Source organism: Hyperolius riggenbachi, chromosome 3 (genome assembly GCF_040937935.1).
Source record: "Hyperolius riggenbachi isolate aHypRig1 chromosome 3, aHypRig1.pri, whole genome shotgun sequence".
NCBI lineage: Eukaryota > Metazoa > Chordata > Amphibia > Anura > Hyperoliidae > Hyperolius > Hyperolius riggenbachi.
Window position 1 is genome coordinate 507277964 of NC_090648.1, and position 26998 is coordinate 507304961.

The following is a 26998-nucleotide window of genomic DNA, read 5'->3' on the forward strand; positions in this document are numbered from 1 at the left end:
GAGGAGGGAGGTGGGAGGTGGGAGGAGGGAGGTGGGAGGTGGGAGGAGGGAGGTGGGAGGAGGGAGGAGGGAGGTGGGAGGTGGGAGGAGGGAGGAGGGAGGAGGGAGGAGGGAGGAGGGAGGTGGGAGGTGGGAGGTGGGAGGAGGGAGGAGGGAGGTGGGAGGAGGGAGGAGGGAGGTGGGAGGAGGGAGGAGGGAGGTGGGAGGAGGGAGGTGGGAGGTGGGAGGAGGGAGGTGGGAGGAGGGAGGAGGGAGGAGGGAGGAGGGAGGTGGGAGGTGGGAGGAGGGAGGTGGGAGGTGGGAGGTGGGAGGAGGGAGGTGGGAGGAGGGAGGAGGGAGGTGGGAGGTGGGAGGAGGGAGGTGGGAGGAGGGAGGTGGGAGGTGGGAGGTGGGAGGTGGGAGGAGGGAGGTGGGAGGTGGGAGGAGGGAGGAGGGAGGAGGGAGGTGGGAGGAGGGAGGAGGGAGGTGGGAGGAGGGAGGAGGGAGGAGGGAGGTGGGAGGAGGGAGGAGGGAGGTGGGAGGAGGGAGGTGGGAGGTGGGAGGTGGGAGGAGGGAGGTGGGAGGTGGGAGGAGGGAGGTGGGAGGAGGGAGGAGGGAGGAGGGAGGTGGGAGGTGGGAGGAGGGAGGTGGGAGGAGGGAGGAGGGAGGAGGGAGGTGGGAGGTGGGAGGTGGGAGGAGGGAGGAGGGAGGTGGGAGGAGGGAGGTGGGAGGTGGGAGGAGGGAGGAGGGAGGAGGGAGGTGGGAGGTGGGAGGAGGGAGGTGGGAGGAGGGAGGTGGGAGGTGGGAGGTGGGAGGAGGGAGGAGGGAGGAGGGAGGTGGGAGGAGGGAGGGGAGGTGGGAGGTGGGAGGAGGGAGGAGGGAGGTGGGAGGAGGGAGGAGGGAGGTGGGAGGAGGGAGGAGGGAGGTGGGAGGAGGGAGGTGGGAGGAGGGAGGTGGGAGGAGGGAGGAGGGAGGAGGGAGGTGGGAGGTGGGAGGAGGGAGGAGGGAGGTGGGAGGTGGGAGGAGGGAGGTGGGAGGAGGGAGGTGGGAGGAGGGAGGAGGGAGGTGGGAGGTGGGAGGAGGGAGGGAGGTGGGAGGTGGGAGGAGGGAGGTGGGAGGAGGGAGGTGGGAGGAGGGAGGTGGGAGGTGGGAGGAGGGAGGAGGGAGGAGGGAGGTGGGAGGAGGGAGGAGGGAGGTGGGAGGAGGGAGGAGGGAGGAGGGAGGTGGGAGGAGGGAGGAGGGAGGTGGGAGGAGGGAGGTGGGAGGTGGGAGGTGGGAGGAGGGAGGTGGAGGAGGGAGGAGGGAGGAGGGAGGTGGGAGGAGGGAGGAGGGAGGAGGGAGGTGGGAGGAGGGAGGAGGGAGGTGGGAGGTGGGAGGAGGGAGGTGGGAGGTGGGAGGAGGGAGGTGGGAGGAGGGAGGAGGGAGGTGGGAGGAGGGAGGAGGGAGGTGGGAGGAGGGAGGAGGGAGGTGGGAGGAGGGAGGTGGGAGGAGGGAGGTGGGAGGTGGGAGGAGGGAGGAGGGAGGAGGGAGGAGGGAGGAGGGAGGAGGGAGGTGGGAGGTGGGAGGAGGGAGGTGGGAGGTGGGAGGAGGGAGGTGGGAGGAGGGAGGTGGGAGGAGGGAGGAGGAGGAGGGAGGAGGGAGGTGGGAGGTGGGAGGAGGGAGGTGGGGAGGTGGGAGGAGGGAGGTGGGAGGAGGGAGGTGGGAGGAGGGAGGAGGGAGGTGGGAGGAGGGAGGTGGGAGGAGGGAGGAGGGAGGAGGGAGGAGGGAGGAGGGAGGAGGGAGGAGGGAGAGTAAAAACTCCCTAGCAGAGAGGAGGGAGAGTAAAAACTCCTAGCAGAGTGTGTAGCAGCTGTTCCATAACTAATTAGTGTAGGTAGGCAAATGGTATAAAGGACCTTGCTTGGAGGAGGGGAGGGAGGGAGGGTGGGTCCTCGAGCAGTGAAGTGTATTTCACTCAATTAGGTGTGACTCCAGGCATTAGAGCTTTTGAAACATGTTTTCTATCATTTTTGCAGTGTATAGAATTTTTAAAACTTTGAAAGTTCGCCTCCCCATTGAAGTCTATTGCGGTTCGCGAACTTTTTCGCGAACCGAACCTTTCGCGGAGGTTCGCGAACAGGGTTCGCGAACCGAAAATCGGAGGTTCGGCCCAACTCTACTCCTGAGGCTCTCTTCACCCCCAGGTGTCACACGGAAAGTGAAGTAAGTATTCCTGACCTTCTATGACCTCTTTAACTGTCCGTCACCATTTTCACTTCTGGTTGTTGCCATTGAAACTATGAGACAAGCAGGGCCGGATTTAGGCCAAAGCCACCTAGGCCATGGCCTAGGGCACCACAGGAGCAAGGGCACCAAAGCAGCAGGCTGAACTGCAAGCTTGCAAGTGCTGCAATGCAGGAAGATCAGGCTAGCGCCTAACCGCGGTACTCTGCTGTTAGCCGCCTGTGCAGCAGCCATCTTGCTCTCTGTGCACATTTGCATTGTGACCGGCGGCTATAGACTTGGGCAGCATTGAAGATGGAGGGAAAGAGGAAGCTTCTGCACTGGAGAAGAGCGGAGAAATGAGTGACACTGATGGCTGCTGCGGTGTGAAAGCGAGCTGGCTACCTATACTGAAAGAGGGGGTGGGAAAAGGAGGGATTAAGGGAGTCATCTGGCTACCTATACTAGAGGGAAGGGGGGGCGTGGTCATCTGGCTAACTATACTGGAGGGAAGGGGGGAGGAGTCATCTCACTATACTGAAGGGGGGGGGGGTGGCTGGTGACAGTGGCTTTGGGCGGTAAGAAGTACATATCCGGCCCTGGAGACAAGTAAGTGGCAGGGCCGACCATATCTGGGCAAGTGCCCCAGGGCTGCCAGGCCACCATAGGCAATGATGCTCGGATACCCCCAATCATGAATTCCAGTGATCACGAATTCGACTCCGCCCACTTACGAATTGACTTGTGATCACGAATAGAAACAGATATCGAGTGCGGTTTTGAGTTGAATAACCGCATGTAATCACGAGTCGTGATTCGCGATTAAAAACCCGCCGACTTTAGCGGTTAATAGCGAAGCCCCCTTACGTGCTAGAAACACCAAATTTGCCAGATGTGTTGAGAACAGGGGGTACAAGAGGAAACATTTTTTTTTTTTCAAAAAAACCTTAAAGTTTAGTTTTTGAGAAAATCGATTTTAAAGTTTCAAAGGAAAAAAGTATACATTTAAATGCGGTGAATGTCTTAACTGTCATTTACCGCATTTAAGTGTATAGTTTTTTCCTTTGAAAATTTAACCATTTAAGGACCGCAGTGATTGAGATCTACGCCCTGTATTGGTGGGCTCCTGGCTGGCAGGGCGTAGATCTCAATCACTGTCCGCAGCACGCATCCGCCGTCTCCGCTGCTCCACGCCGATCGCGTCTCTCAAACCTGACGATTTTCGCCGCATCTCACAGGCTCTGCCTGTCTCTATGACGGCAGAGTCATGTGAGCCGGTCAGGAGCCGATTTCATTGGCTGCTGGCCCTGTCTATCAATGTACGCTGTTCCCATTGGCTCACATTGAAAAACAGGGTCAGGAGCCAATGAAATCGCCTCCTGACCGGCTCACATGACTCTGCCGTCATAGAGACAGGGGAGACTATGTCCTGGGGGTCCCGGCGAGCGGCGATGACGGTGGTTGCGGCGGGTATGTGCAGCGATTCGTCGGGATTGGACGAGCGGTCTCTGGTCTTTAAGTGCCCAGAGACTGCTGGTCCTTTAATGGTTAAAATAGATTTTCTCAAAAACTATAAGGTCTTTTTAAAAAAAAATAAAAAAAAATTCCCTGACTTGTGCTCCCCGGGGTCGCTGCAAAGTATTCGGCAGCATAGCAACTCTGCCCGGCTCCCCATATTCATCCTGCCGGCCGCATCTTTTCAGTGACTTGGCGCCGCTGTGAGGCGGAAGACAAAAACACAATGGAGCAGCATGCCCGCTGGGACAGGTGAGTTGCTATGCTGGCAAAAACTGTGCAGGGGCCCCAGGGAACACAATAAAATTGAGGGGTCCCGATTGTAGCTAGACCCGACATTGGTAAGTGCGTAGCACCCCTCAAATTTATTATCTCCTGTCACAGGGAGGTGGGGCGTGCAGTGACCCTACGAGGGGGGAGGTTTGTTGGCTTCTTTCAGTGATGGACCATGGATGGTGCTGGGTGGAAACTGGAAAGACCTGGGAATTCAGAAGAGAAGGATCAAAGAGAAGCTCGGATTTACCTCAGAGGAGCCTATAGACACAGATGTCCTGGCACCCTAGACTCCGCCCTCCATGAACCCACAAACCCCCGCCCAACTGCACTGCAAGTGTGCTGGCTGTCCCTGCTGTCACTTCTCCCTTACTTCCCTTGCCTATCATAGGTAGCTAGAGGTGTCTCTGGCTGAAGGGAGAGCAGGTCTGTGGAATGCTGAGACCCAGGTGAGCAACCTCTCATTTACACTCCACTCAGGACTCTGCATAGGGAAAGAGGGAGGGAAAGAGGGAGGGAGACGCTCGGGGAGGGGAGTGACCCACCTTCCCATCATCAGGCGTCTTTAGGCACGTGCCTACTGTGCCTTATGGAAAATCCATCCCTGATTGAAGACCATGGTAAGATTTCAGGATAACATACATGTGTAATATTTCAATGCATTGCTTGGGAAAAAAATACTTCCCAAAGAGAGCATAACGGAAATGTTGAGCTCCTAGGTCTCAGTGGCATAGCAATAGGGGCCGCGCCCAGGGCCATTTTGGGGGGCAGGAGGTATTGCAGCATGAGGGGAGAGCATTGGCCACCTACATTGGCAGGAGAGGGGCCACTCCCCTCCTCCCTCAACTCGGGCTCTCCCCTCAGCACTCCCCCTCCAGCATTAATATGTAGCAGTGGCGGGCAGGAACACTGACATAACTCCATGCGTTCCACACGCCGGAGGTTCCTCTCTCTAAGCGTTTGACGCTACTTCCTGTTTATCAGGAAGTGGCATGTGGCACTTAGAAATCGGACCACAAATGGAGGTATGTCAGTGTGGCTGCCCGCCGCCTGCAGCCACTAATTGATGCTGGAGGGAGAGTGCTTAGGGGAGAGCCCGAGGTGAGGGAGGGGGGGGGGGAGTGGCCCCCTCCCCGCCAATGTAGGTGGCCATACTCTCCCCTCATGCTGCGACTCCTCCTGCCCCCCAAAATAAGTGTGGAGGCATCCACATTTTTGCAAGGGGGCCCAGTGATTTCTATTTACGCCCCTGCTAGGACTTATAACATAAAGGTAACATCTGCATTTTACCTTTTGACCGAGGGCTTTCTCTCGATATATTTTCCAATTATGGATCCCGACCTTTGACTTTTTATTGGCTTTGATGAGTTGGTCTTTGATTTCTGTTAAAAACAAAACATAAATTCAGTGTCCATGAAGAATAAAAATCCCTAATTGATTACAGTAAGGTTTCCATACTCCGGGCCGGACTTAGGCCTAGGCCTCCTAGGCCATGACCTAAGGCACCACAGGAGCAAGTGCACCAAAGCAGCAGACTAAACTGGTGCAGCATTTGCAAGCTTGCAAATGCTGCAATGCAGGGAGATCAGGTGAGCACCTGTTCTCCCTGCTGCCAGGCACATGTGCAACAGCCACCTTGCTCTCTGAGCATGTTGGCATTGTAGCGTGCAGCTACGGATTTGGGCAGCATTGGAGACAGAGAAGAGGACACTTCTACACTGGAGACGAGCAGAGAAGTAAGTGACACTGATGGCTGCTGCGGTGTGGAGGCAAGCTGTACTGAAAGGGGGGGGGGGGGGGGGAGTGGGAAAGGGAGGGATTAAGGAAGTCATCTGGCTACCTATACTGGAGGGGGAGGGGAAGGTGTCTGGCTACCTATACTGGAGGGGAAGGTGTCTGGCTACTTATACTGGAGGGGAAGGGGAAGGTGTCTGGCTACCTATACTGGAGGGGGAGGGGAAGGTGTCTGGCTACCTATACTGGAGGGGGAGGGGAAGGTGTCTGGCTACCTATACTGGAGGGAAGGAAGGGGTCATCTCGCTACCTAAACTGAAGGGGGCGGCTGGTGACATTGGTCTTGGGCGGTAAAGAGTAAAAATCCGGCCTTGTCCATACTGTAATGCAGCAGACAATGTCATGGCATCGTTCACATGGGGTGCAGTGTGGCGGTCGTGCACAGCGCAGAACGACCCTAAATCATCATAACCACAAACTTTAATCATACTTTGCTACTGTGTGTACAGCATGTGTCTATGTGCTGTGTACAGTGTGCACCTGTTTATACAATGTGCATGTGCGTGTTTGTGCATGCATGTATGTTTAGTCTTAGCATGTGTACACGGTGCATGTATGTATACAGTGTGTATTTGAAAGGTTCATGCTCAAGCTGCATGAATTTGCATACAAAATGTGCATAACGCTACATCAACTCAGAATTATTTGCATCACATCCACCATCCCTAGTGTGTGACTATCCCGTGTGTGTGTATTTGTATACACACGTGTGTGCGTACAGTAGTGGTTTGAATCACTAAACCGTGATAACTCATATCACGCCCAATTTTGCGCACATTTTCACAATTGCGTACGATCGCAAATTATTGTGCACAATTGCGAATTATCGCACACAATCAAAATTTGCGATTGCGCAAGATAATTCACGATGGCGTGCAATAATTCGTGATCACGCGCAAACGCGAAAACGCGCGCAAAAACGTCCATGATAGGAGTTCTCACCTATGTGTTTTTCATTCTGTGTTGCAATGGCATAAATGTGGCATTACCTGTAAGCAGCTGTCGCGTTCATCCCGTAAATGTTTATTCATCTCCCTGTAGAGAAAGTATGAAAATGTCCTCAGTACATTTGTTATTATTCCATATTTCCACCAATTAACCCCGTCACCAAAACAAGAAAAGGTGGGACTCTGCTGCAGGCCTGATTCATCCTTACCTCACATTTTTCAGTTAAGAAAACTGCGTCCCTGCCACGCCCCTAGCCACGCCCCCTCCATACCCCTCACCACGAATATCACAAGGAATTCAGAATCAAAAGATGTTTTATCATTTCAACCACACTGTCCTCTCTATCATCATTAGTTTTTCTTTATTTTAACATTTGAAAAATAAGAAATATATTAATTTAAAGAGGAACTCCAGTGAAAATAATGTAATAAAAAAAAGTGCTTCATTCTTACAATAATTATGTATAAATGATTTAGTCAGTGTTTGCTCATTGTAAAATCTTTTAAATCCCTGATTTATATTCTGACATTTATCACATGGTAACATTTTTACTGTTGGCAGGTGATGTAGCTGCTGTATGCTGTTTTGGCAGTTGGAAACAGCTGTAAACAGCTATTTCCCACAATGCAACAAGGTTCACAGACAGGAAACTGCCAGAAGTACCACAGTCCTCAGAGTTTCTTGTGGGAGGGGTCTCGCCACAATATCGGTTATACAGCGCCCCCTGATGGTCTGTTTGTGAAAAGGAATAGATTTCTCATGTAAAAGGGGGTATCAGCTACTGATTGGGATAAAGTTCAATTCTCTTTAATTGATGGGAATAAAGTTTAGAGTCAGGTAAACATATTTTTCAGTAGAAAATACACATATTAAAGGGGCACTATGGCGCAAAATTGTAAAATTTTAAATATGTGTAAACATAAGCAAATAAGAAGTATGTTTCTTCCAGAGTAAGATGAGCCATAAATTACTTTGCTCCCATGTTGATGTCACTTACAGTAGGTAGTAGAAATCTGACATTACCGACAGGTTTTGGACTAGTCCATCTCTTCATAGGGGATTCTCAGCAAGGCTTTTATTCTTTATAAAGATATTCCCTAAAAAGGATTTAAACAATGATGCTGGCCAGCTTCCCTGCTTGCTACACAGTATTTTGGCAGCTGGACGGAGCAACTGCCATTCACTAAGTGCTTTTAAAAATAAATAAATCCCTGAGAATCCCCCCATGAAGAGATGGACTAGTCCAAAACCTGTCGCTTCTGTCAGATTTCTACTACCTACTGTAAGTGACCACAACATAGGAGAAAAGTAATTTATGGCTCATTTTACTCTAGAAAAAACTTTTAACTTGCTTATGTTCACATATATTTAACATTTTAAAATTTTTTGCCATGGTGCCCCTTTAACACAGATCTGTACATCATTCCAGAAAGAGGGACAATGAGGAATAAAGAGGGACAGAGGGATTTGATTCCCAAAGAGAGACTGTCCCTCCAAAAGAGGGACAGTTGGGAGCTACGCCTGACTAGAACTGCCAGTACTACAACAAGGATTTCTGCCGATCTGGGAATGTATGCAGTAAGCAGAGGTTAAATTAACCACTTAAGTATCAGCGGTCTCTGCCCCCTTAAAGTGAACCTCCGGACTAAAAATCTACTCAGCAGAACTGAAAAGGCTTGGTGTTTCTTTAACAGTTTCACAGCATCAGAACTTTGTTTTTCTTACCAAAGCATCATTTTTAGCTGCATTTTTAGCTAAGCTCCACCCATCAAAGAAAAAAAGCTCAGGCTTTTTTTCCCTGATGCTGTGCAAAGCATGATGGGATTTCCTATGTTGTTGTTCACGTTGCCTAGCAACTGTCAGGGGTGATCAGCACACAGGACAGTTGGAACTGTGTCTCATGCTCCCTGTCACCTCCTTTCAACCAAAAAGATGGCTGCCCTCATGAAATCACAAACATTTGCCTGTTCTTTTAAAACAGGGTGGGTAAGAGATTACATTACCTATATTTTTTAATTAACATAACTAATGTAACTTAATGACAGTATGTTTGTTTAGATTTAAGTTCCTCTTTAAGGACCAGAGACCGCTGGTACCAGAAACAGCAGAACACCAACGAATAACAACAAATCGCCGCACATACCTGCCGCAATCATGTCACCGCTGCACGTCGGGAACCTGGGCCACCCACTCTGCTGTCTCTATGACAGCAGAGTTCCTGTGAGCCGGTCAGGAGCCGCTTTCATTGGTTCCTACCCCTGCCTATCAATGTGAGCCTAATGGGAGCGGCTTACGTTGATAGACAGGTACAGGAGTCAATGAAATTGGCTCCTGACCCGCTCACAGGGCTCTGCTGTTAGAGACGGCAGAGCGAGTGAGCTGCGGCGGGGAAACAGCGGCGAGATCGTCGGGAGCGACAAAAGCGGCGAGAACGTGCGTCATTGGTTGATTGAAACAAAACAGGGCGTAGATTTCAATCATTGCGGTTCTGAAGTAGTTAAAGGATGTCTGAAGTGAGAGGGATATGGAGCCTGACATATTTATTTCCTATTAAGCAATACCAGTTGTCTGGCTATCTTGCTGATCCTCTGCCTCTAATACGTTTAGCCATAGACCCTGAACAAGCATGCAGCAGATCAGCTGTTTCTGACTCAGGTTTGACTGCATGTGATGCATGATTTTCTCAGCCGTTCGCGTGCTAAGTTTTAGCGCGCATACGGCGTTACGCCTTAGGTGTTAATAGGTGTTAACCTATTAGAGTGTATGCTCAGCACACCCGTGCTAAGCTGGTTTGCCCGCGATGTAATGCGCGCAAAACTTTACGCGCGTAAACTATTGACTTCGCGTAAAACTTTCCGCGCATGATATCACGTGCAAAGCAGCTATGCACGGGCGTGCTAAGTGTTAGCACGCTTTTTTCACAAGCCCTTTACCTTTATTGATTTCAATTAAAAGATACAAAACAGAAAGGGTTTGCAGATAAAGGCGCCTGAAATATACCTGTATATCTTGCTGTGTAAATATACTTCTGAATGGTACTGTTGGTCCAGATCAGTAAGATACCTCTGTATATTTCTAAATACTCTGAACATAAACTTTATTTGCATTGAATAACTTGGTGTGCATGTCCCTTTGTATACAGTGCTGCCCATAATTATTCATACCCCTGGAAATTGTTTTGATGGGAAATGACATAGGTGTCTCCCAAAACATAATAAGAAGATGCACAAGAGGCATTATTGTGGAAAAAAAACATTTCTCAGCTTTTATTTACATTTGAGCAAAATTTGCCCAGTCCAAAAGTATTCATACCCTTCTCAAACTGTTACAGTCTGTGGGAAAATCCAAAGTTCATTTCTAATAGTCCAAGCTGTTCTAAAGCATCCTAATTACCCTCATTAATTGGAAACAGCTGTTTTAATCAACACAACAGGTGAAAAACAGCAGCTCTCTGCAGTTGGTTTGTGGACAGTCATGGCTAATACAAAGGAGCTCAGTGAGGACCTGTGGCTGTGCATTGTGGCTGCTCACAAGTCAGAAAAGGGCTACAAGGCCATTTCTAAATGTTTTCAAGTTCCAGTGGCTACAGTGCAAAGTATTAATAAAAAATATAAGATGTTCTGCACTGTGGACAATCTCAGAGGATGTGGTCGGAAGCCAAAAGTGACACCTGTGCTGGCCAGGAGGATAGTGAAAGAGGAGAAAAAGATTCCAAGGATCACCTTCAAGGCCATCCTGGTGAATCTGGGCTCTGCTGGTGGCAATGTCTCAAGGCAGACAATCCAACAGACACTGCACACTGCTGGGTTCCATGGATGCAGGCCAAGGAGGACGCCACTTCTCCAGATAAGGCACACAAAACCTAGCTTGACCTTTGCAAATGCTCATCTGGACAAATAGGACTTCTGGGCTTCTGTGCTAGGGTCAGATGAAACAAAAATTAAATTGTTTGGTCACAATGATGTTTCCTTTATTTGGCGTAAAAAAGGAGAAACCTTCAGCCCAAAGAACACCATCCCCACTGTCAAACATAGAGGTGGGAACCTAATACTTTGGGGTTGTTTTTCAGTCAATGGACCAGGGAACCTAATCACAGTAAACAGCACCATAATAAAGAGCAATACATGAGGATTCTCAACGACAACATCAGGCAGTCTGCAGAGAAACTTAGCTTTGGGCACCAGTGGACATTTCAGCATGACAATTACCTAAAAGACACAGCAAAAGTGGTGAAGAAGAAATGATTGGTTAGCACATTAACATTTTGGAGTGGCCCAGCCAGAGTCCTGAGTTGAAGCCAATTGAGAATCTGTGGAAGGAGCTAAAGATCAGGGTAATGGCAAGAAGACCCTTATTAAACCTGAAAGGTTTGGAGTTCATTGCTAAAGATACATGGGTAAAAATACCTGTGGAGACATGCAAAAAGCAGGTCTGCAATAATAGGAAGCGTTTGATTGCTGTAATAGCCAATAAAGGCTTTTCTATTGATTATTGAGAAGGGTATGAATAATTTTGGACTGCACACTTTTTACTCAAATGTAAATAAAAGCTGAAAATGTTTTCCACAATAATGCCTCTTGTACATCATCGTATTATCTTCTGGGAGACACCTCTGTCATTTCCCGTCAAAAAATTACTTGTTGGTGGAATAAAAGTATCTTTAAGTGGAAATTTGTGAGAAGTATGAACAATTATGAGCAGCACTGTACATGGTCTATTGTATTTGACATTGCACCCGGTGAATGATTTTGGATTAGATGAGCTGACCTTTACTATACTTAAGGTGTGCAATACCTAATCTGTTCTTATGTACTGGGGGATTGATGTCATAACGCCACCCCTCATGTCCATGTGATCGAATCTAAGCAGACAGACAGACATCTGAAATAAGAATTATAGCAGACAGACATGATAAGACAGGCTGCAGCAGTTTTCCTGTCTCTTCTCTCTCCTACACACTGTGAAAAGAGAAGTAATTTGATCCAGGCAGGCAGACAGCAGGGGAAGGAGGGGCAGGGGAGGTAACCAGGCTGAAGCGGCAGACACAATGCTTTAGCAAGGGCTCAGCTTCAGGAGGAATAAGGAAGTGCTACTTACAGATATAAATGTGAGTCTGTTCTATCCAATAGGGTGTATCAGATGTAAACTTTATATGTTCATCTAACTGTACACAGTGCCTAGATTACATATATGTATTGCCATTCGGACCTTTTTTTGACTGGAGGTGGTCTTTAAATCATAGCTCCCAACTTTCTCTCTTTTGGAGGGACAGTCCCTCATTTGGAGCTCTGTCCCTCTGTCCTCCTCATTTGTCCCTCTTTCAGGACTTTGTCCCTTTTTCTATGTAAATATATATACTTATCTACAAAAAATGTGTTTGATTGACTCTAAACTTTATTCCCATCCTATAAATTGATATATCACTACTTCATAACACTATGAAGGAAAAATTAACCAGGATAGAAAGGACCAGTGTGGTTTGAATTATAAAAACATATTTTTCTTATGAAATCTTTATGGTATGCGTGACTAGGGGTGTGACGGGGGCATGATCAGGGGTGTGGCAGGGGTGTGGCTTAAGTGTCCCTCCTTCTCATCTCAAAAAGTTGGGAGGTATGTTTAAATAACTTCACACCCATAACAAGTGCAGCCACAAAAACACCTGAACTGAAGTATAGTCCTCTGTATCGGAGGAAGGAAAGGATAGTAGGTGGGGCCCAACTGTGATCACAGGTGCTGCTCCCCTGCCTCCATGCCCATGACAGTACTGTGCTGTAACATCATGTACAAGTGTCTGATGTCATTCACATTGACAATCATGTGCGGGAAAAAACCAGGGCCGGTTGTAGACTTTTTGCTGCCTGAAGCAAACTTGTGAGGATGACCCCCCTCCCATAGGTAGTATAATTGCCCCCAGTATAGGAAGCCTGGAGGGGGTAGCAGCCAGGAAGGGGGGCAGCGGGCACAGCGGTAGGGAACAGGGTCAGCCCCTCCCTCACTTGGGTCCCCCCCGGTCAGCACTCCCCTCCAGCTTTAAGCTGTGTAGAATTATCAGGCAGTGGGCGGGGAAACAATAACTTACCACCTTATGTTCCAGCGCTGCGTACTCCTGCTTGTCACTTCCTGCAATGCCGCCCACTGTACTGCAGGAAGTAGAGTCTGCAGCATTGCAGGAAGTGACGAGTGGTGGAACATAAGGAGGTGAGTCATCGTTTCCCCGCCCACTGCCTGATACTTGTACACAGCGTTGATAGCTGGAGGGGGAGTGCAGACCGGGGGGACCCAAGTGAGGGAGGGGGGGTCCGACCCCATTCCCCACCAATGTGCCTGCTGCCTCCCCTTCTGACTGCTACCTCCTCCAGCTCGACACCCCCCCCCCCCTTCAGCCAGGCGGGCACCGCCCCCCCACTTCCGCCACCTGAGGAACCTGCCTCACCCAACCTCATGTGCGGCCCGGGCTGGGAACAACCCCCTTTGGATCGTAATGATAAATAATGTACCGTAACAAGTCGAGTTGTTTAAGTAGTGCCGTCCTTTCTCGCTGTAAGCTCTCCGTCACTCTGTACACCTCCCTGCAGACACACAACGTACAGAGAAGTGTGAACCAATACAAGCAAATTACTGACTGCTAATCATTTTAAGTTGATACAAATTTATGTTAATTTTATACCAATTTATGCACATTTCTTACATTTCTAAAATGCACTATGCATTAATGTGTTCTCCCTTGCTGTCACTTACAGTAGGTAGTCAAAAGCTGACAGATCTGACAGGCTTTAAACTAGTCCCTCTCCTCACGGGGAATTCTCGGTTTTACCTTCATTCTTTAGGCTGGGTGCACACATAGCAGAAACACTAGCGTTGCATAAAATGCTGCGTTTTTGCCGCTAATGGAAGTCTATGGGCCACAGGGAAAAAAACGCATATAAAAATGCATATGCGTTTTCAAACCTGCGTTTTTGAAAGTGCTGCTTTTGTTGCATATTATGCAGGAATCCTGCCAAAATGCACATAATGAAAGTCAATGGGTACGCAGTGGTATGCGTTTTCATGCCTTTTTATATACGTTTTTCCTGAAAAAAAATATTATTTTTTTTGCTGTATTTTCGCTTCCTGTTGGCTTCCAAGTGATTTGCATAAATGGAAATATAAAAATGCATGGAAAACGCATACAACATTAACATAAAACGCATATGCGTTTTGTATATGCAAACCGCAAACGCTTTAAAACGCACTTAAAACGCATCGCAAACGTAGCAAAAACACTGTAAAAAAGCACGAAAAACGCGCACAACATTAACATAAAACATGACATAAAACGCAGCCTTTCCCGCTATGTCATATGTGAACCCAACCTCAAAAAGCACTACCTGTAAAGGACAAGATGTAATTCACCTTCCCAACTACTGTTTAGTAAGTGCTTTAGTAAATAAAGTAATAGCTGAGAACCCCCCATGAGGAGATGGACTAATCCAAAACTTGTTAGATTTTATCTAGCTACTGTGACAGGGACATGTGAAAAAAAGTAATTTATAGTGAACTTTTTACGCTGTGAGAAATCTAAATTTTATATTTTACAATTTTTCGCCATAGTGGTCCTTTAACAGTAATGACAAGATGGCGGACGTACATTTCTCTCTCCTCGTGCAGCTGCGACGCCTCTTCCTGTAGGATCTTCAGCTGTCTCTGGGCCGTCAGTAGCTCCTGCGAGGTCCGCTCCAGGTCTCTCCTCATCTCTTTATTGGTTAGTCTGAGCTTCTCGTTCTCTGCTCTCGTCTCATACTTGTCGTTATTCAGCTCGGCACATTGTGTCTCCAGCTGCAGCAGAATCACAAGAACAGATTAATATGAGAGAGAACAGAACAAAGAGTACCACCAATGGCTGAAAGGGCAGGCAGGGAAGGTTCTTATGAGGGTGGACTGCTGAGTAGAGGTTACGTTACTGAACTAGCCTATGCTAGTTTTCCTCAAGTGTTTGTGTATTTTCTGTTAAGTGTCCTTAACCACTTAAAGAGGAACTCCAGTGAACATTTTACTGTTGGCAGGTGATGTAGCTCCTGCATGGTTTTTGGCAGTTGGAAACAGCTATTTTCCACAATGCAACAAGGTTCACAGACAGGAAACTGCCAAAAATTCGAACTTTTCTTGTGGGAGGGGTTTCTTGTGGGAGGGGTTTCACCACAATATCAGCCATACAGAGCCCCCTGATGATCTGTTTGTGAAAAGGAATAGATTTCTCATGTACAAGGGAGCATCAGCTACTGATTGAGATAAAGTTCAATTCTTGGTCGGAGTTTCTCTTTAAGGACTGCGGTGCTAAACCTCCCTAAAGACCAGGCCCTTTTTCCTGAATGGGCCACTGCAGCTTTAAGGCCTCTCTGCAGGGCCGCACAACTCAGCACACAAGTGATTCCCCTCCCCCTTTTCTCCCCACCAACAGAGCTCTCTGTTGGTGGGGTCTGATCGCTCCCCTAATTTTTTTTTTCACTACAAATATTTATGTTCTTATTTTTTCAATAAAAAAGTGTATTTTTTTTTATCTATGTTACCTCCCTCTCTCCCCCGGCCTGCTAATCACTGCGATCGGCTGTGATAGGCTTCAGCCTAACACCGGCGATCGCTTCTGTGTCCCCCAGGGGGACAGTCATGTCACATGGCTGTCCCCAGTACAGCGCTGCCTTAGATCGCAGCGCTATTCAGGTATATTAGACGGCGAACAGTCTCTGAGCGGCGATCGCCACTGAGAGACTGATGATGGAGTGGCGCATCATCACTCCTGCTAGTGCCATAAAAGACTGTTCACGCCATCGGCGTGGAGCGTTCCTGGGACTACCGCTGCAGCCACACCCATCGGCGTGACGCGGTCAGCAATAGGTTAAAGAAGAACTGTAACCAAGGATTGAACTTCACCCCAATCAGTAGCTGATACCCCCTTTCCCATGAGAAATCTTTTCCTTTTCACAAACAGACCATCAGGGGGCGCTGTATGGCTGATATTGTAGTGAAACCCCTCCCACAGTGTGATGTCATGACCTAAGTGCTGACATCACACTGTGGAAGCCTCGTCACATTGGGGGAAATAACAGCTGTTTCCAACTGCCAAGCAACCAGTATCTCGCTCTGTGCATATGTATCGAGTGCTATGATTACAGCGCAGGAGATTTGGGTGCAGCCGGCGCCACCATAGACCGTAATAGGAATTACGGCTATAGCAGCGCACAGGGAGTAACTTTGGGGCAGAAGACGGAGCTGAAGTTACTTTTAAAACACTGTAATTCGGCCTCCGGCAATAGCCGGAAGCAGGGATGCTCACCGGATGCTCTCACGAGTGATTACTGGTGATTCAAATGAGGTTTAACCATTTCAGCCACTTGGACGTGATCCTCACGTCCAGGCGGCTGCTCTGCTGCGGTGCCGCGCTTCCGTGCGCTCCCGCGCGCTCCCGCGCGCGATCGCTGGCGCGCCCCCGTGCTGTCCCCCGGTAGCCCTGGGATCAGTGAACGGGAACATGGTTCCCAATCACCGATCCGTGTCCCCAGCAGAAAAAACAAAGCTCTCTTACTAGAGGCTTCAGTCTTTCTGCAAAAAAAAAGTTTCCCGTCCTCCTTGTGCTTCCGGTGATCGAGAAGCACAAGGAGAAAAAAAAATAAACTCAAGGTGGTCATCTTGTGGCCAAATAGTAAAACTACATCTACAAACATTTTTCAAGGGAATTTACACAGATGTTAACATTAAAAATTAATTAATTTATTTCCCACACCAAAATATTACCCAAATAAAATTTTTAATGGAAAAAAAAAACAATTACAATTAAAAAAACAAAAAACTAAAACATAAATAGTTACCTAAGGGTCTGAACTTTTTAAATATGCATGTGAAGGGGGTACACTACGAACATTTTTTAAATTATAAGCTTGTAAATAGTGATGGACGCAAAACGGAAAAAATGCACCTTTATTTCCAAATAAAATATTGGCGCCATACATTGTGATAGGGACAAGATTTAAATGGTGTCATAACCGAGACAAACGGGCAAATAAAATACATAGGTTTTAACTATGGTAGCGTGGATTATTTTAAAGCTATAATGGACAAAAACTGAGAAATGATTTTTTTTTCCATTTTTTTCTTATTAATCATGTTAAAAAGCATTCATAAAAAAAATATTCTTAGCAAAATGTACCACCCTAAGAAAGCCTAATTAGTGGCGGAAAAAAACAAGAAATAGGTCAATAAATTGTGTTAAGTAGTGATAAAGTTATTAACGAATGAATGGGAGGTGAAAATTGCTCTGATGCATAAGGTGAAAAATCCCCACGGGCTGAAATGGTTAATTGGCGCAGGTGTGCAGCAGGAATACAAGGGGTTACTGTATTTACCCATAATTCCACCTTCCGCCCTGCATTCCAAAGAGCTTGCAAGTGTCCTATTGGTCGCGTTGCAAGCCTCAGGCCCAGTGCACACCGAGCGGTTTTTGGAGCGATCCGCCGGCCGCATCTAAAAACGCTTGTCTAATGTATTGCAATAGGATGGTGCACACCGGCGGTTTGCGTTTTTTGCCAAGCCGCAAACGCGCCTCCTGCTGCGCGTTTGCGGTTTTCGGAAGCGTTTCGTCCTCAATGTAAAGTATAGGAAAACCGCAAACCGCTCTGAAAAACGCTAGTTCAGAGCGGTTTGCCAGGCATTTTTGTTACAGTAGCTGTTCTGTAACAGCTTTTACTGTAACAATATGTGTAATCTGCTACACAAAAACGCACCCAAAACCGCTAGGTATGTTTAGAAAACCTCTCTAAACATACCTAGAATCGCTCTGAAATCTGCTCCCAAAACCGCAAGCGTATTGCGGATCTGCTAGCGGTTTTGGTGTGCACTGGGCCTCACACTGGCGCACTTCCTCCTTCAAGCTGTAAGGATGAAGTGAGCTTGCATCAACTCAAAATCATTTGCATCTCATTGACCAACCCTAATCAAGAACAATTTACTGCATTGTACTATAGATTGTTACAGGGCCTCTTTAAAGAGAACCCAAGGCGGTTCGTGGGGGTGGGGGGCAGATGTGAGTGACACAGAGGCATGTTCTCTGCTTCATGACATGCGTCTCTGTCCCCACACCGAGGCAAACTTGCACACAGTGTTGCAGGTGTCGATTGTAATAAATAATTACACTTTTGTTAGATTTTGCATCTTTCGCAATCATGAACCTGATCCTAATTACAATTTCACATGCAATTTTACCCACTTCCCAACTGAGGGGTTTTACCCCCTGAACACCAGAGCAATTTTCACCTTTCAGCGCTCCTTCCATTCATTCGTCTATAACTTTATCATTACTTATCACAATGAAATGAACTATATCTTGTTTTTTTCCGCCACCAATTAGGCTTTCTTTAGGTGGGACATTATGCCAAGAATTATTTTATTCTAAATGTGTTTTAATGAGAAAATCAGAAAAAATTCATTATTTTTCAGTTTTCGGCCATTATAGTTTTTAAATAATGCATGCTACTGTAATTAAAACCCATGAAACGTATTTGCCTATTTGTCCCGGTTATAAAACCGTTTAAATTATGTCCCTATCACAATGTTTGGCACCAATATTTTATTTGGAAATAAAGGTGCATTTTTTTCAGTTTTGCGTCCATCCCTAATTACGAGCCCATAGTTTATAAAGTAACAGTGTTGTACCCTCCTGACATAAAAATGTTAAAAGTTCAGTCCCTAAGGTAACTATTTATGTATTTTTTTTAATTGTAAATTTTAAATTTTTTTTTAATTACAAAAAAAAAAAAAAAAAATGGGGAGTGTGGGAGGTAATGAGTTATTTTTTTGTGTATAAGTAATGCATTTGTATGTGAAAAATGCTTTAGGTGTAGTTTTACTATTTGGTCACAAGATGGCAACAGTAACTTTTTGTTTAATGCGACCTTCCGGACGCTTGGAGGAAGTACTTGGAGGCTGGGTAAGTTTTTTTGTTCACAATGATCGCGCTGCTTATCGACAAAGCAGCGGATGATTGCGGGGCTTAGATCAATGAACGGGAGTGGCGGGCGGCGTGTTTACGAGTGGGAGAGCGCGCTAGAGCGAGCGGGAGCGCGGGCAGCGGCGGGAGCGCGGACAGCGGCGGGAGCGCGGAAAGTACGGATTTTTCCGTCCCTGGGGGTTAAAGGATGGAAAAAGGGACGGAGAAATTCGTACGGGCGGGGGTAAAGTGGTTAATTTCACCCAGCCTAAAGAATGTAGGAAAAAAACGAAAATCCCCCATGAGGAGAGGGAGCTGGTTTAAAACCTGTCAGATCTGTCAGCTTTTGACTACCTACTGTAATTTAATTTCATGAAATTTTTGCAAGCTATGCAAAATTATGGTGTTGGAATTCACTAAACTATTACTTTCGCATAGATGAGTAAATTGATGTGCAAACTTTTATGGGCAGGCAGGCAAAAAATGTATTTTCTCCAAATGCATTGAAGTCAGCTGACATGAGAAATTAGATTTTCATATAGATTTATATTTCACGAAATTACAATATGAAATTACACATTCTAACTATGATTAGGTACGAAATTAATTTCGCAATAGCTTTAAAATTTCACATTAGGAATTTGCATCATAATAGTGAATTTCACTGTGAAATTATTACTGTGCAACATTCAAGCGCGTCAACAAATGTCACAAAGGCCTCATAGTCACTGTGTATGGCGGACGACCGTGAGGTGCAGTGCACCTGCGACAATATTCATCACTGCGCTCTGGACAATGGAGACGGATTAAGGTGAAAATGGGTGAAGCACTAAAAAAGGACGCATGCGGCAAGGGGACTAATTGGGGCGCTGCCATAGATGCCAATGCAGAATATCGGGAATTAGGCGCCAGAGTGTAAATTTGGGCGCCCGGTAAATAGCAGGTGCTGGTACAGTGCCAGATATATATTGGGCAATATTTTCAGGCATCTGTAGCGGTGTCCGAGGGAGGATTTGCAGGCTTGTTTTTTTACCGCGCATGCAGTGTGTGTGTGTGTGTGTGTGTGTGTGTGTGTGTGTGTGTGTGTGTGTGTGTGTGTGTGTGTGTGTGTCGGGGAGGGGGGGGGGGTATGGGTTAGGTACATAGTTTGTGCGGGGTGAGGGGGGAGGGATAGGTAGGGAAAGCATTAGCAAGGCCTGTGTTCTTGCAGTGAAAGCACCCCAAACAGCCCTTTTGAGGGCTAGCACATCGGTCTCCTGTGGGATTTTTTGTGTGTGACACTCCACAGCCCACTGACACCCAGAGCTGTGTGCACACTACTTGTGTTGCTACATTAAGTTGCACCCACAGTACCACTCCAGTGCATTAATATTTCACTGTATTCTGATAGTACTACTGCATTTCTCTAAACAAAAGTGGGGACACCGAGAGCCCAATATAGTGTAGTAAGCAAAACAACAGGTTGGAATTGAAATGTATATAGTGTATATACTCACAAAAGTGGGTTACCTCCCAGGCAACCACTGTACACGCAGGTGAGGAGATTAGACCTGTGCTCACTCAGGATTAAAAGTCGCTCTCTGTAGATCAGGAAAAAAAGAGATGGGGATTGACCCCTCCACCAGGGGTGGATATTGGTAACTATAACAGTGACCAGAGGCGCCAGCAGGATAAAAGGTACTAAAAAGTTTAAAATTGCTCAGGAGGTGGTGGTGGACTCGCCTCCTTGAAGTAGACAAGATACTGTCAGCTTTTTAACAACAACAGGTTGATTTATATACTCCAGACAACCATGCAACGCGTTTCGCAGGTGTATTCCTGCTTCCTCAGGCAATAACAAATAGGAGTACACGCAGTACAGTCTCAAGGTCACGATACTGTACTGCGTGAGACTGTACTGCGTGTACGCAGGCCCGGCCCTAGACTTTTTGCCGCCTGAGGCGATCGTCAAAAAAATCGCCGCCCCTCCCCCCCCCCCGTGTGTGTGGGGGGCCGCCCGAGCTGGAGGGGATAGCGGGCAGGAAGGGGGTATTGGGCCTAGCGGCGGGGAGGGGGGTCGGACCCCCCCCTCCCTCGCCTGGGTCCCCCGTCCTCCACTCCCCTCCAGCTTTAAAAGTGACGTCGCTGGATGCAGCTAGCTACATTGTAAGAGGCAACGGGCGGGGATCACTCACCTCTTCCTCGTTCCAGCCCGAGCCTGCGCTCCACTGACGTCACTTCCTGCTACGCCGCAGGAAGTGACGTCAGTGGAGCGCAGGCTCGGGCTGGAACGAGGAAGAGGTGAGTGATCCCCGCCCGTTGCCTCTTACAATGTAGCTAGCTGCATCCAGCAACGTCACTTTTAAAGCTGGAGGGGAGCGGAGGACGGGAGACCCAGGCGAGGGAGGGGGGGGGTCCGACCCCCCTCCCCGCCGCTAGGCCCAATACCCCCTTCCTGCCCGCTATCCCCTCCAGCTCGGGCGGCCCCCCACACACACGGACGGGCGGGTGCCGCCCCCCCAGAAGTGCCGCCTGAGGCAAAAGTTTCACCCCGCCTCATGGGCGGGCCGGCCCTGCGTGTACGCCTATTTGTTGTTAAAAAGCTGACGGTATCTTGTCTACTTCAAGGAGGCGAGTCCACCACCACCTCCTGAGCAATTTTAAACTTTTTAGTACCTTTTATCCTGCTGGTGCCTCTGTTCACTCTTATATTGCATTTCTCTGTGTGAGACACTCCACAGGTCACTGACAGCCAGAGCTTTGCACACTGCTGCTATTGGGGCCACATTAAGGCCACATACACACATCAGACTATAGTCTTTGGAAAATGAAAGATCACAGACCAATCTTACCACCCTTCATGTAGTATGAGAGCCATACTCTACACAGTCTATTTTATGGAGCTGCACTCCCCATCAGACAGAAATCTCTGCAAGATGCTGCACACACAGATGCTGTACAGACACAAAAGATCAGTAGCTGCAAAAGATCTGTTCCTGCCAAAAATCCATTCCTGCAAATTGCAATGATAGTCTATGAGATCTGCAGATCATCATACACACATGATTTAACTGACATCCATCTGCAGATCTGAAAATCCATCCTGGTGGATCTGATCTGCAGATGAATGTCAGTTAAATCATGTGTGTATGATGATCTGCAGATCTCATAGACTATCATTGCAATTTGCAGGAATGGATTCTTGGCAGGAACAGATCTTTTGCAGATACTGATCTGTTGCATGTGTACAGCATCTGTGTGTGCAGCATCTTGCAAAGATTTCTGTCTGATGTGGAGTTCAGCTCAATAGAATAGACTGTGTAGGTATGGCTCTCATACTACATGGAAGGGGGTAAGATTTCTGTCTGATGGGGAGTTCAGCTCCATAGAATAGACTGTGTACGTGTGGCTCTCATACTACATGGAAGGGGGTAAGATTTCTGTCTGATGGGGAGTGCAGCTCCATAGAAAAGACTGTGTAGGTATGGCTCTCATACTACATGAAGGGTGGTAAGATTGGTCTGTGATCTTTCACTTTCCAAAGACTATAGTCTGATGTGTGTATGTGGCCTAAGTTGCACGCACAGAACCACTCCAGAGAATTATTTGTAGGAATGTAATGTGATTATTGCCCTTTAGGGATTAAAACCCGACTTTGCATCAACTTGTAATTTTTGCTGGGACTTTTAGCATGGATCCCCCTCCAGCATGCCCCTGTCCCGGTGTTAGACCCCTGGAAAAAACTTTTCCATATTTTCCATCACTTTCGAGGCCAGAAGTAGTGTTGGGCGAACAGTGTTCGCCACTGTTCGGGTTCTGCAGAACATCACCCTGTTTGGGTGATGTTCGAGTTCGGCCGAACACCTGACGGTGCTCGGCCAAACCGTTCGGCCACATGGCCGAACTAAGAGCGCATGGCGGAGATATGACGTGGTTCGGGTATTTATTTACCCGAACCACGTGACCGTTCGGCCAATCAGAGCGCGTTCGGGTCCGAACCACGTGACCCGTTCGGCCAATCACAGCGCTAGCCGAAAGTTCGGGGAACGCCATTTGTCTGTGGGTTTAGCTTTGGGTAGGCAGGAAGGGTAGTTCGCGCTCCAGCCACGCTAGCCAGGGTCCCCCCTGCCATTGTGTCGCTGCTGGGAACAGTAGTACACCGCTCGCTCAGCCACACTATATAGCATTCTGTTTACTGCCACTCTGTGTACCTCGCTCAGCCACATTATATAGCATTCTGTTCACTGTTCTGTGTCTGCTGGGAATAGTGGTACACGGCTCGCTCAGCCACACTATATAGCATTCTGTTTACTGTTCTGTGTCTGCTGGGAATAGTGGTACACCGCTCGCTCAGCCACACTATATAGCATTCTGTTTACTGTTCTGTGTCTGCTGGGAATAGTGGTACACCGCTCGCTCAGCCACACTATATAGCATTCTGTTTACTGTTCTGTGTCTGCTGGGAATAGTGGTACACCGCTCGCTCAGCCACACTATATAGCATTCTGTTTACTGTTCTGTGTCTGCTGGGAATAGTGGTACACCGCTCGCTCAGCCACACTATATAGCATTCTGTTTACTGTTCTGTGTCTGCTGGGAATAGTAGTACACCGCTCGCTCAGCCACACTATATAGCATTCTGTTTACTGCCACTCTGTGTACCTCGCTCAGCCACATTATATAGCATTCTGTTCACTGTTCTGTGTCTGCTGGGAATAGTGGTACACCGCTCGCTCAGCCACACTATATAGCATTCTGTTTACTGTTCTGTGTCTGCTGGGAATAGTGGTACACCACTCGCTCAGCCACACTATATAGCATTCTGTTTACTGCCACTCTGTGTACCTCGCTCAGCCACATTATATAGCATTCTGTTCACTGTTCTGTGTCTGCTGGGAATAGTGGTACACCGCTCGCTCAGCCACACTATATAGCATTCTGTTTACTGTTCTGTGTCTGCTGGGAATAGTGGTACACCGCTCGCTCAGCCACACTATATAGCATTCTGTTTACTGTTCTGTGTCTGCTGGGAATAGTGGTACACCGCTCGCTCAGCCACACTATATAGCATTCTGTTTACTGTTCTGTGTCTGCTGGGAATAGTAGTACACCGCTCACCCGCCACTGTATAGCATTGTGCTCTGTGTCGCTGCTGGGAATAGTGGTACACCGCTCACCCGTCACTGTATAGCATTGTGCTCTGTGTCGCTGCTGGGAATAGTGGTACTGTATAGCATTTCTGTACTGCCACTGTACTGCTGCCAGTCAGCGTGTACTGTAAGGATAAGTGAAATGAGGAAGAAATCCGGTGAAAGAGGGAGGGGCAAGGGAAGAGGTGTTTCCCCTGACGGTTCACGTACAGGCCACAGGGGAGCACCCAAGAAAACCCACTCAATACCGCCCATGTTGTCCAGGACAACAACCCTCACAAATCCAAAAGAACAGGACCAGATAATTACTTGGATGACCTCTCAAGCGTCCAGCAGTGGGTTAAGCAGCACCAGCACATCACGCACGAGGTCCGAGTCCTCAGCCAGTTACAAGGAGCCAGTGGGCACAAAGCTGACACAACCGGCAGCGACACCACGCACACAACTGCCAGATAACCAGTCCGATGAATTACCTCAGGACACAATGGGGTATTCGCAGGAGCTATTCCCAGCCCAACAAACTTCCACCTTTCAAAGGTCAATGGAGGAACAGCCAGAAATGTTGTGCCTGGATTCACAACCGTTAACTGTGGGAAATGCACCGCGCACTGAAATACAAGGCGAGTCCGAGGAGGACTCGGAAACCCAAATCCCAGAGCAATTTGGGCAGGAGGGGTTGCAATTGCAGGAGGTCGGCCGACAAGATCTGGAAGACGACGTTGGAGTGTGCTGCGCAGAGGTTGTTGTGGGGAGCTCTACTCCACGGCGGCGGCCCACAATGACATATGACGAGTTTGAGGAGATGGAAGAGGAGGGTATGGACAATGTGGACAGAGACCCAGATTTTGTTTGTGAACGAGAACATCGCCGTCGTAGCAGCAGCACAGATGAGTCTGTTGAAGAACCCACTGCTGCACGAGTTCGCCTTGTGCCACAAGGTAGGCGGCGCGCAATTTCAGGCACCACAAGTGTGGAAGTTAGAGTGAGAGGCAAAAGAGGAGCAAACAGAAATCGCCAGCAAGGAGGCAGGTGCTCCAAAGTCTGGGCTTTCTTTGAAGACTGCACTGAGGATGTTACCATGGCGATTTGCAAGGTGTGCAAGACCCGCCTGAGCAGGGGGAAAAGTATTAACAACCTCTCCACCACCAGCATGAGCCGTCACATGCTATCCAAACACCCCACTCTGTGGGCAAACGCGTCAGGACAGGGTACCAGCAACAACACTGCCTCCCTTGGGTTCACCAGACTCACCACCAGACCCGCCTCAGCAGCAGCAGTAGCCCAGCCATTGCGTGGTTCACAACATTCACAAACATCAGACGACGCTGACACTGTCACTTTCCGGAGTAGTGCTCTTGAGGTCTCCCAGTGTTCATCAAACACAACAACCAACAGCCCTTCCGTGTGCAGCGCTACGGTTCAGTTGTCTGTGTCGGAGATGTTTGAGCGCAAGAGGAAATTGCCAGCAAATGACCCCCGGGCCGTGGCAGTAACAGCCAGCATAGCCAAGCTTCTGGCCTGCGAAATGCTGCCATATCGAGTGGTGGAGACAAACAGCTTCAAGGGCATGATGTCAGTGGCCATCCCACGTTACGTGGTTCCCAGCCGCTACCACTTTGCGCGCTCTGCAGTGCCTGAGTTGCATGAGCACGTGGTCAGAAAAATAACCCGAAGCTTGAAGAATGCCGTTGCCTGCAAGGTTCACCTCGCCACTGACACCTGGACGAGTGCGTTCGGCCAGGGTCGATACATCTCCCTTACCGCGCACTGGGTGAACCTTGTGGAGCCTGGCAGCGATTCCTCACCTGCTATGGCACGGGTGTTGCCCACGCCACAAACAGCTGCACCGCCGTCCCTCCCACTGGATAACAACAGCAGCACCTACCTCTCTGACTCCTTCTCCTCCAACGCATCTCAAAGCTGTACCTCATCCGGAAACGCTAACCCAGCAGCAGTAGGATCGTGGAAGCAGTGCAGCACAGCTGTTGGCATGCGTCAGCAAGCGTTGCTGAAGATAATCTGCCTTGGGGATAAGCAGCACACAGGGGAGGAAATTTGGAGGGGAATAAAGGAACAGACGGATTTGTGGCTGGCACCGCTGGACCTGAAACCGGGCATGGTTGTGTGTGATAATGGGAGTAATCTCATTCGCGCTTTAAGGTTGGCTAAGCTGACGCACATCCCTTGCCTGGCGCACGTGATGAACCTAGTAGTTCAGCGGTTCCTGAGGACATACCCAGGCGTGGCCGATCTTCTGTTGAAGGTGCGTCGAGTGGCCAAACATTGTAGAAATTCCAGTACTGCTTCGGGGGCACTCGCCAAGATGCAGGAGCGCTTCAATCTCCCCCACCATCGCTTGCTGTGTGATGTCCCTACACGCTGGAATTCTACGCTGCACATGCTAGCCCGCTTTTGCGAGCAGAAGAGTGCAGTGGTCCAGTACATGACGGCGCAGTACCGAGGCGCATCCGGCCAGCTGCCAAGCTTCTGTGGATCCGATTGGGCCAACATGTTGGACCTCTGCCAAGTCCTCCAAAATTTTGAGCAATCCACGTTGCTTGTGAGCAGTGACAACTCTTCAGTCAGCATTACCATACCACTGCTGTGTTTACTGAAGAGGTCGATGTTAAAAATCAAGGAAACAGCTGTCATGATGCAACTGGGGGAATCTGAAGGAGAAAACGATCAGCGTGATGGTACCAACATCAGGCCATCCGCCTCAGGGAACGCTGGCCCCAGCAGCTATGACGAAGAAGAGGAGGAGGAACAGCTGGAGTTGGAGCAGGAATTTCATGCCACCACTGACGAGGGCCAGAGCGGTGCACGTTGGACTTCCACAATTCAACGCGAATGGTCAGCAGAAGCAGACCAGGAGGAAGGTGACGACTATGATGCATCACAACAACTATCACAACGCTCACAAGAGGATGATGAGGATTCTGGTAGGACTCTGGCACACATGGCTCAATTCATGCTAGACTGCATTGAACGTGACCCACGCATTGTGCGGATTCTGGACAACACCAATTACTGGGTTTATACCCTTCTGGATCCACGGTACAAACACAATGTTCTAAAACTGCTTGAAGAAAGAGTCAGACAGGTCAAAATGGAAGAATACCAGCAGGCCCTTGTGGAGACTTTAGAGAGGAGATTGACATCCTCCCCCTCCTCTAGCCAGTTGTACGCAGACAGACTG

The 26998-nt window shown here is 48.5% G+C and overlaps 1 protein-coding gene across 2 annotated transcripts in view; it reads right to left on the reverse strand.

The window, feature by feature from the left end:
* The window catches only part of CRACR2A (calcium release activated channel regulator 2A), a 181731-nt gene that overhangs the window by 36282 nt on the left and 118451 nt on the right, over nt 1-26998 (reverse strand). For both annotated transcript variants that reach the window (XM_068273131.1, XM_068273130.1), the window contains exons 8-11: nt 14342-14529; nt 13212-13283; nt 6753-6798; nt 5260-5351 (exon numbers count right to left, since the gene is read on the reverse strand). In XM_068273131.1, coding sequence (XP_068129232.1) covers nt 5260-5351; nt 6753-6798; nt 13212-13283; nt 14342-14529 — 398 coding nt within the window. The remainder of the gene's footprint in view (nt 1-5259; nt 5352-6752; nt 6799-13211; nt 13284-14341; nt 14530-26998) is intronic.